Source organism: Buteo buteo, chromosome 21 (genome assembly GCF_964188355.1).
Source record: "Buteo buteo chromosome 21, bButBut1.hap1.1, whole genome shotgun sequence".
NCBI lineage: Eukaryota > Metazoa > Chordata > Aves > Accipitriformes > Accipitridae > Buteo > Buteo buteo.
In genome coordinates, this window is record NC_134191.1 from 23,450,346 (window position 1) to 23,461,688 (window position 11,343).

The 11,343-nt window shown below is 38.4% G+C and overlaps 1 protein-coding gene across 3 annotated transcripts in view; it reads left to right on the plus strand.

Annotated features, from left to right (window-relative positions):
- Positions 1-4,225, plus strand: part of PPARG (peroxisome proliferator activated receptor gamma) — a 61,904-nt gene extending 57,679 nt beyond the window's left edge. For all 3 annotated transcript variants that reach the window (XM_075052771.1, XM_075052770.1, XM_075052772.1), the window contains exon 7: positions 904-4,225. In XM_075052771.1, coding sequence (XP_074908872.1) covers positions 904-1,151 — 248 coding nt within the window. In that variant the 3' untranslated portion in view covers positions 1,152-4,225. The remainder of the gene's footprint in view (positions 1-903) is intronic.
- Positions 4,226-11,343: the final 7,118 nt, after the last annotated feature.

Below are 11,343 nucleotides of genomic sequence, written 5' to 3' on the forward strand. Positions count from 1 at the left end.
AAATGTTACAAATTATGTTAAATAATAATTGCAACCACTTAAGAAGGTATTTGGGGACAGACAGAAGCAGCAGAACAGGTATTATTATGAAAGATAATAATGGTTAAAAAAGAAAGATTTTGCTTCTTGCTGAAGAATAAGATATGCCAAAGATAATCCTGGACTCTCGCAGCTGTGGCAGTGCAAATAGCTGACTTTGGTTGTAAACATCCATCCCAGATTCCTCCATATGGAGGAGAACTCTCTGTTGGCACGAGCTCAGAAAAGGCATTTCTGTACAAGCCACATCTATCAGTCCTCCACTGCCATAAGCATCTGTGGCTGAGCTGATGAGCTGATGCTAAAAGCTATCGTGACAATTCTTAATAGCAACTGGAACCTGGGTGTGGAGAAGAACTGAACCTGTGGATTTTAAATCTCCCAGGTTAGTATGACTGCAGAAGTTGAATTTATGCCTTTTTAAAATTTATTTTGATAGGTTAGCATCTACCTTAGCAGGAAACATTTTTAATGGTAGCAACTACATGCAAATCCAGCTGAGTATATGTTGATTTTCCAAAAGTGAATTACCTGATACAGACCTGTTTATCCCCCAACTATATCTCACTCTTCCTTTTCATAAACACTCCCAGTTTACTGTGGAGGATGCACTGTAGCATTGTATAAACCTGTCTCTGTATCTGCACCACATAAATGCTTGAACTGTTTCTAAGACTAGTTCTAAAACTTCTTTGAGCAAAATCTGGTAAAACCTTACAAATAAATACCTTAAGAAATTGTCACACAGTTCTCAGAAATGCCATATGTAAATGCTTAATATGCCAAGAAATCTTTAAGAAATTAATACACAAGATTGATGTTTCCATGTTCTTAAACTTACAACTCCCAATTTTTTTTTCCTAGATCGCCCAGGTTTGTTAAATGTGAAGCCCATTGAAGATATACAAGACAATCTGTTGCAAGCTTTGGAGCTCCAGCTGAAGCTGAATCATCCAGAATCATCACAGCTGTTTGCAAAGTTGCTTCAGAAAATGACGGACCTCAGACAGATTGTAACGGAACATGTGCAGCTGTTGCAAATAATAAAGAAAACGGAGACAGATATGAGTCTTCATCCACTCCTACAAGAAATCTATAAAGACTTATATTAATGACCATAGTAGTTCTAATTTGCTGACATAATGTATGTTTTTCAGATTGCACTATTTCTTTGAGGGAAAACTTTGCATACCTAAGAAATTACTGTGAAACAGCATTTAAAGAGAGAGAGCTTAGTATAGTAGATCTATTTTATGCATATTGTTTATAAAGACACATTTACAATTTACTTTTAATATTAAAAATATCTATATCATGAAATTGTTGGCAGTATTTTCAGAATTAATTTTTTAAACTATCTTATTTCTTAAAATTGCTTGTCCAGTATGATTGATGCTTCACTGAAGTTGGTTAAGCATGCAGTTAAATTTTCAACTTAAAAATAAAAATCTTTCTCAAACTTTTCCAGGGAAACGTTTTAACTATTATGTTTGATTTTGTGCTCCCAAGGCAGCAGCAAAATAAAATAAAACTGAATGACAGATTAGTTTAACTTCCTATGATAGCTTAAAAGGCAAAAGTTAGAAATGTCAGGTCTGACAATATTTGTGCCTACCGTAATACAATTTTACACTGATAGAGCTCTGTAAAGAGGTCTTAGTGTAAGAATTAAGCCCATCATTTGTGGGCAAGCCCAAAAACTAGGTGCCATTTCCAGAATTCATTAAGGAATAGGCACTGCTCATCACTCTTAGGAAGCAGAGTCTCTTCAATTACTCTGCTCATGCAAGTCCGAGGCAGGTAGAGCAGCAGCCAGCGTGGAGCCACCATGCAGCTGCCCCCCCGGCCTCCAAGGCACAGGGCGCAGCAGCGTTCAGTCACTCTGTTGAGTCTGTAGTTGGAACAGGTTTGTACAAACTGCTTGGCCTTCCCAAATTATTTGATGAACTATCATTGAGCAACGAAACTATTCAGTCAAAAATGTCATGGAAAACTAGAACAGCGTGAGTCCTCCTAAACAAAAACAAAGTTTGAATTCATTCTTTAAATCATAAACCTGTAATGGAAACTCTACCGTGTTAGTTTGACTTGAGCTATCATTGTTTATCACTGGGAACAAGAATACTTTGAGATGCTCACTGTTGTTAAGATTGTTAAATTTTTTAATTTCTATTTATTATTTCTTATGTTGCCCTATAATGTCACCTAAGATTTCCACTGGGACCAAAGCATAGGAGAATGAATAAATTTAACAGAAGGTAGATTTAGTTATACTATCTTCTTTTGGTATTCTCAGTTCTGATGTGAGATTCCCTTAGATTCACGTTTAGCCTGCCTGCATTTACTGTTTGTGAATGTGACCCCTGACACAGTCAAGCAGGTATGATCCACACTGGTGGACCCAAAGAGGGAATGTTGGGAAAAAAAGCCACTAATTGTAACATAGATATTGAAGTAAGGAGCGGTCCTCAATTGAAGATCCTTCGTTTTCTCACCATGTCCACATTTTATTTCTGTAGTAAAAAGTGTGCCTTAAACTTAGCGAGACAAGTTCAGTGGTGATACATAAGTGGACCAAGAGGTACTGTAAGTGTATATGTGAGCAGACTGGATTTTCAGGGAGTATAAATTGGCCTTACTCCCAATGTAGACCTTGACAATCTAAGTTGGTGCAAATTATGCAATAAAGAGTCTGACAGAGGCAAATATTAAATCCTTAAGCTCATGCCTTCTACACCTGAAAATGTTTCCTACCACTTATTTCAGATAACCTCTGGGCCTGTGGTCAGTAGTTAGCATTATGCCCACCAGGAAGTTTGGAGAATTGGATCATTCAGCCTCAAGGTTTAAAACCCACAGGTGAAATTGCACTGAGATGAAATCAGTATGAGGCTAAAGTGAACAGCTTTGATCTTCACTAAGTTCATAAAGAGATCATTTCAGGTAACTTAGAAATTATTGCCCTAAAGCAAATGGAATATTGCATGTGAATGCTCAAGATTGCATGTTTCCTGCACATTTCATGATAGACACATTGTGCTAGCTGGGCATTGGATTCTGACAGGAATTACATGCACGCTAATTTGTGCCTGTTACAATTCAAAAGAAAATATTCTCTCTCCCCTTGTTTAAAGTTGTTTTCCACTGGACACTGGCCATTTGAAATTTTGCCATCTATCACTTAGTGGGAGAGCCTCTGTTTCATTGCAAAGTTCATCCCCTCCTGTAGGAGGACATATCAAAGATTAACTGGCACTGAGATGGACCACAGCTCCAATACTGAATTCCTATAATAGTAACACACAGCAAAACTACCAATCTGAGCCTGCATTTCTTATACAATCCAATTTCACATTGGCTTCACTAGAAATGAGAGTTCAGAATTAGTTTTAAATAAAGAAGAGTTCTAGGGCATGTTCTTATGGAAGTAATATTAAAAAATATTTGAAAGTGACAGTGGAAGAGATGCACTGACAATGAAATTAAGTTTATTACTTTGTTACAGGAAAAAATTCTGTGTCACCAAGAAGCCCAACAACTCAGAGAACTTCTTCTATTTTATTGCAAGTGGTAATATTTTTGAAAGAAGCGGCTTAACAGTGACAGTGTTTAAACCATTCAGTCCAATATGGACGTATACAATCCATATATTTTGGGAGTGGTAGCGTAATGGTAGTCATAATGGCCTAAGGATAAAAGAGAAGACAGTTTTGCAGGAGCAGGTCTTATCCTTTATTAGGATGAAGGGACCAAATGCCCAAAAGCCTATACTTTTCTTTCAACTGTATAAGCTGCTCTAATAAAATATATTGTTCTCCCTACATCCTGTCTTCTCTTACATTTTGATAGTTATTCATCATGTTTTCCTCAAGCCATGGAAAATGTTAATTTTCATGTGAATTAGTAATCACAGAAATGTTCTGATTCTAAATGGTTACATCATGGTTAGGAAGTTTTGCCTGAAATACTTTTCTACAAGAATAGGTCTTAAGGGAAAAATGTTCATTTAATGGACAATTGCTATGTACTAATTTAGAACAAATGACTGTTACGAGGATATGAAAACATTTTCTCAAAAAATAGCATTTTCTCTTGTGAATTATATTCAGAATTTTGATCTAATTGTAAATACTTTCTGTTTCTATGGGACTTTATTTATTAAAAACAAAAAAACTTGCTAATGGGAGTTTATAAGTAGATTGTAATATTTTCGGACTCTCTAGAGTTTTGGTTAGAATGGGTCGTGCCATAAATGAACAATTTGTTTTTTGATCTTCAGTGCTACTAAAAACATTTAACAACTTAAAAATAGAAACAGTCAGCTGGTATATGCCTTCCTTTGAAGACCTTCTTTTCACTTGTGTTTTACTGTCCTTCCTTAGTCATCTGTTCACCACAATGTAACATCTTCAGAGATGATGTGCTGAGTGGGATACTGGTACATTCCCACAGGTTTTAGAACTTCTGAGCTGCTATTCTGCCTTCTATTTAACACTGATCTGCTTTTTCAGTAGAAAAACACTGGAGGTAAATCACATCCAGAGAAAGTCATTTGGTATAACTGCGCATATCCAGCAACTATCTGTCTATTTCCCTCACCATTTCAAGCATCAACTAGTCATCAAAACATTTCTTGTAGAAGGTCAAAGTTCTCTATTTAACAGGAAAGATTACCTTCTTCAAAGTTTATTGGTGACCATTTCTACAGAAAATATCGCTGTGAGGAGTCACCTAAAATGAAAATTTAGATGAGAGAAAACATTTCCAGCATCACCTTTATCATAGCAAAGGCAGCTGAGACCATTTTAATCACTGTTTCCATAACAGCAATTAAAAACTGTTTATTCTACTAATGCAGGTAACCAACTGCCTTTCAGCATGGCATGAAAGCAAGCGGTTGAGTTGTGTGTGCCTAACATAATCTTTTCCTAACACAGTCAGCCCTTCAGTAGACTAAAATACTGAAGCCTAGAAAATGGACTTCCTGACAATTGTTGTCACGACTTGTGTCACAAAGCTTTAGAAGAGCCTCAGGCCTGCCCTACCCTGCCCTTGTACTTTAGCATACACACTCTGGCTTTCAAATCACTGTTGGTACAGTTAAGCCCTGGGGGAATCAGATTTAATATTTGATTTGCAATTGTAAACTCTGTCTTGAAGTTGAGTGCGTTTTAATGGGACTTTTTCCTTTTAAATAAGAGGCAGTATCTCTCCCTTAAAAGGAGGTAACATCAGCTTTGTAAGCATAAGCAATACAAAAGGGCAGCTAGAGATTTATAGAAGCAGGAAGGCAAAAATTAGGGGGAAGAAACCCCAACAAACCAGCTTCCTGGATCAGCAGCTCAATCATACACCTGTCAAATGCTTCAGGTTTTCATTCAAGCATTGGAAAAAATTATGTGCCTCATCTTAAATCCCATTCAGACTGCCTTGCTTACAGTGGTTAATAATCAGCTGCATAGGCATGTCTCCAACTACATGAATACAGCAATATACTTGCACACTTACCAGCACTAACTAGCCCTGAAAATGTTCATAATTGTAGGAAAAACAATTTCTGAATTTCTGATTCTTTCTTTTGGTATGCAGGGGATAACTGTGAAACTACAGTGGCAAAGCAGCACATCTTAAATATTGCTCACTGGCTTTAAGAAAACAATCAGTAGCCAATAACCCACCCAACAACAAAAGGAAGTAAGGAAAAGATTCCAAGACTTCAGATGCAATATAATACTGTAATATATGTGTGTGCACACATAAGCAAGGACATACATAACATTCATTTATAGTATAGCTCCTAACCAGAAACCATTACTAGTAATCTTTGGGTGGAAGAACTCCAGACAGCAGAAAGTAACTGCTACTTGTTACCTTTTTGCTCCTACATTCTGAGAGTTGTCTCAAAATATATACCACTCGTTTTCCAGTATAAAAAGACTATCTAGATATAAGTATTTTTGCTTCTGATCAACCTGCATTGCCACCTGGCACTATATTTCATCGGTGCTCTTTTGCCACACCCCTCCTTTCAAGCTGTATAAATTCAGCAGTATTTCTCCTCAGTATGTGAGCTGTTGTTTGATACCTATTTCCTTGAATTTCAGCATCAAGTTGGAGACGGGCATGAGCAACTGCAACTCAGGATACGGAGACAGCATAGCTTCACTATGTCTGCTCGTTCATCAGACCTGGCAAATACATACTCTGTTTCAAGGACTATACAGAGTATTCCTGTTTATAATACCCTAGTCTCTGGACCTTACTGTTCTGTATAAACGCTGCACACTTGAGAAGATATCAAATCTTCTTCCCAACACGTACAGTATGTAATCTTGGAAACGTACCCTAATCATATTTATTTGGGTGCAAGGCACCTAAAGTTCCTAAACAAGATTACAGTCCTGCTATACTTGGCCTTAGAGACACCAGCACTGTTCCAAATAATTTGCACACCAACACAAGGCAGACAAAGGGAGGGAGCAGTAAATGAATTTTATGCTGTCCTATTCGGGATCCACAGACAAGAAACAACAGCTTAGTACCCAGCCCGATTGCTTAGGCTGCCTCTTACAGGTTTTTACATTTATACTTTGCAACAGCCAATTGCCTTATGAGACTGTGTTTGCAAGAAGTTTCAGTGTAACAAACCCAGTAAACAGCGTCTATACATTGATAGGCTCAATGAATGCAAAATATGAATGGTTAGTTCAATTCACGGTCTCTTTCATGACACAGGTCTTTTTTGTTTGATGTATCAAATCCTGTGCTAAATTATTGTAAAAACATAGTCTCTGCACTGTAGCTTATCTAGATCATATAGCAGGAATTCTCTGGGCAAGCCTTACTCAAGGCAGTAACTCTTAGATCTTCAGGGTTAAATTCTTCGGGACTTCTTTTAAATGTGAAATTGATTTACTTCAATAGATTTTTGCAAACAGCTAAAATCAGTTCTCAACTCTCAAATGGGACTAGTTTCTAATTATGATTTTGCTAACTGAATATAATGTTCAGCTCTGCTTTAGAAAAGGGCATGCACGGTAAAGCAGAAAAAGAGCTTTAGCTGCAAATGAAAATAGCCCTTCTATTGAGACACATCGTGTTTAAGGACTTTCTTTTTAATTATTAAGCTTCCTTATTGTGCTGGAAATGGGCAGCATTTTCATAACAGCATTGGCCAAGAGGAATATCCATTGCTCATTATATTATATGCTGTTACCCAACAAGGTTTTTTTAGTTCAGTGGAAACAACAAGGGAAAACTGTACTCTCTAGAGGCAGGGGAGGGAAGGAGAAATACGCAGCACCATTGGTTCTCACACTGGGAAGAGCTGGCAGTGCAGGAGAAGATCTTGTCCTGCTTGCTGCAATGATGATTAAAGCATTCTGTTGTGTCAGCATATCCTCAGTTTGTTAGTGCTAACTCTCAGCTGGCCATATCCTGCCAGATTTGCAAGCAAAGCCTGCCAAGCCATCTCAACAAAAATGTAGCTTTAAATATTATAAATGATGCTGCATTTTGCTGTGGAAATGTTTCCTGAAAAGGCTGTTCCAAAACATCCTTTATTGTTGGGGGAGGGGAGCAAAAGGGGCCTGGGAGAGGGAGGAGGGAGGAAAAAGAGCTACTTTTAATAGACTTTTTTTTTCTTTTGAGGCCAGAGATTCATTTCACATCATTCTGTAAGACCAAATGGATATTTTTTTCCCAGTGACTATAAAACATTACAGTAATAATTCTGTATGTAAGTTTTGGCAACTAAGCTTGGGGTGGGAGGAAGGACAGAGGGCATCTTATTTTATAAAGGATTGCAGTGAGGGATTTTGCAATCAATCAGTTAGTAAAATCTTTTTGGTGGACATCTGCTTGCTGGCAAAGGAGATGTCTCTTCCTCCTGCTATATTAAATAAAAAATCACAGCAGAGCAAAGGAGGTGGCTCTCATAGCAAGGGCGAGCCTTGGGTTCTAGACCGGAAAAAAAGATTTGGGTCTCTATTTGATAACAGGGTAGTATCACTAACTGTTCAATGAAATCTCTCCAAATCAGCTGTTCTCTTGAAACTTTGGTTGCTAGGTTTCCTTCTTGTTATGTGTATGGCCCAGAACCGAAACCATGGGGGCTAATCTACATGTAGAGTTCCAAACATTTGTGCAGACACACACAGAAATTCAAAGCTGTTCAAATTCGAAATTCCAATTGTGGCCCATTTGTATGGGTAGGTCCTTTTAGAAAGAACACTGCCTCACAAAATTCCTTCACAGTTCAGCCTCAAAACAGAATAATCGAAAGGAAAGGAATTAGAGTCATACAATCAGAAGTTGATTCTGATATGCCCAATCCAATAGTCCGCCCTAATGCGCAAAGAATAGTTTTGTTGCAGTGTGTCTGAATCCAGGTTATACTTGCTATCTCTTAGCTGAACTTGAACCAAAAGATCTAATAGCTATTTGGCTGAACATCTTTTATACTTCCTTTTTCTTTAGTTTTCACATTTTTCTGCATTTTACAAGAGCATTTTTTGCCAGATTAATTCTAGACTGCTAGGCAATCAAACACGTATTAGCTGTGCTCTTACAGGCAAGATACAATGTTATGCAGGCTCTTCGGCATCCAGACTCTGCATACGCAGTTTGATGTGCAAACATTCGGTATTTGTAGTCTATGCATTTTTACAATAAAATGTAAACAAGGGTAATAAAGCCAGCTTCAAGGAAAATTTGACTTTCAAGTTGCTTTGCCTTTGCAAGATCAATTTATGAAACAAAGGTCCCTGAGTCTTATTATTAAGCTTGCACTTCCAGTCCAGTGGAATAAGAGACTGCAAATGACTGCCAGAAACAGTTGGGGGGTTTTAATTATTAAAAATAAAACATATTAAATGCTTAGTAAATTAATATATTTTTTATTTTGCAGCTGTTATTGAGAAAAATTAAAATGTACAAATATAATGGAAAATTAAGTCACTGGGAGTTCTTTACCTTCATTTCTGTGTGAACTCTAGAAGAAGTGATCATTGCATTTACCATTGTAATGCAAAGGTCCAGAGCCTGCTTGCAAGTATAATTCAAATCTGGTATAATGTTGTTACAGGCAATGGCATTATACTAAAATGAAATTGTAGTGGATGAAATCATACTAAAAAATTGGTTTTGAAAACACGACAGAGTTGCAAAGGTAGTAGATAGGAGTTATTTGGACAGTCTAAGTTCTGAAGAGGGTGCTTTGGCACCCAGCAGTAAAAATCCTGTACTCATAAAGTGGGTATTTTCTGATGTAAGCTTTTTCTTATCCCCATCAGCGTAGCCTTTAATTTGCTCTTTGTAGAAGATTGGGAGGTGCTTACCTGCAAGGTACGGTGTAAGTACAGTGTATTTCTACCTTGTGCTACCATAATAAATTGTCATTACTGAAGATTATACAACTTAATACATATATTATAAGGGAGGAAATAATGAGCTGTAAAGCATCCACTTATGATGTACATAGGTAATCTTTCATCAATGTTCGCTCTTCACTGCACTTCCGTTTGTACGTAGTAAAGCTGTATACATTAACTAATACCAAGCCTGGAATGTAATTCACCAGGTTGTAGAGAGTGTGACTGAAAACTTTCTGGATCTGAGGAAAAATCTCCACATCTGGGATCAAGCCTAGAGTGTAGTAGCTGTTCGTGTTTAGAGAAAAATCACGTTTGTATTATATATGACATGACCTAAGTGCTCATGGTTTGGATTCTGGCACCTCTCAATCAGAAAAGATTTTGAGTTTAGTGGAATGGACACGGGCTCTTCTGTGCCAGTTGGCTTCAATGCTGAAGAGTTGGGCACATTCAGTTCACTCGTATAATCATATCTTCAGTCTCATTTGGATGTTTCCTTATCTCACATCCCATTTTGCGTTTCCATCCAGATCAGCTCTCCTGAGTATTGGAAGGGGTCTGCTCGCAAAGGAGAAGAAACAATACAAAAGAAGTCCAGGTATAACACTTTTTAAAATATTCCTCACTCTGCTCAGTGCTACTATGTTTCTGTTTACAAAAGTGCTTCTCCCAGTGCACAGTCCTGATAAAATCACCTTCGAACCAGGACTACTTGTAGAATTGGCCTCTAGAGAATGAAATGTAATAATGAGTTTCAGGCCCCTGACCATTACCACTCACTCTTCAGTCATTTATAAAGAAATACGTACTGTGCGAGCAGGACAGAGTAGGTCTGGAGAGCAAATCTCAACTCAAGCCGTGTCAGAAGCATTCTTTAATATCCATGTTGCTTTTTGGTATTGTGTGCAATGCCTCCCAAACTGCACCACAGCCCATTGCAGACAGTCAGACTGATCACAAATGGTTCTTCCCCCTGGGTACTGTTAGAGTGAGGAGTCTGGGTACTGTCTGGGTACTGTTAGTACCCAAAGCGAGCAGGATTCCATCTTAAATGGAAGACTGTCCCAAATATAGAGAAAAGACGTTTGCAAAGAACTGTAAATGCAAAGTATTTTTAAAAATAAATTAGATATTAAAAATAGTGAAAACAGATTGTCAGTGCCATTACCACCCACTTAGAAGCAATACATCCATGCTCAATAATAACCACAATGTGAATCTCTTGCCAGCACTCTGCCATCTCTGGGCTAGGCTGAAGCCTGACTGATTTTCAGTGGCTGAGAAATTTCCTTCTGTGCCAGAGAGAATCATCTAACTTCCACTTGCAGGAACATTAATATTCAGTTGTGGGCATTATTCAAACAAGAGGGAGAGAGGAGACTTTGTTGTGCAAAGGAGGAGTGTGTCTGACTGGTTTTCCTAGTTCGTATCTTTCCGTAAAGAAGTAGCTGCGCAAAGAGCTGACTCTGGGTGCGAGCTGGAGGACAGGTTGTGGCTGCTGCTGCACCCCAGATTCTTCCCATTGTCCCCAGAGTTCCTGTTCCCTGCATCCGGCCTGTGCCCTTGCCGGGTGTGAGTGTCTGTCTTGCTCAGAGTTATGATAGTTTGGTTAGCAGCCAAGGGGCTGAGGATACAAATTATAATAGCATTTCCTTCCCCAGAAACCATTGTGCCAAGGGATGGGAGCTGTGCGGACCCAGCTGTTCCCCCCTTCTGCAGCTATCCTGAGGTCAGTGGCAACCTTAAGGCATCTTGGGAAGGAGCATCTTGCCAATTCCATAAGGCAGCAAACCTTCTCCCCAACAGCTCTCATTGTGAGAAAACCAAGTGAGAACTTACAGGCAGTTTTCCTGCTGAGCGTGAATGCATGATCAAGGTTTTGTAAAATTATTGCAGTGGGGCTGAAAACAGGAGTGCGCTTCCACAAAAG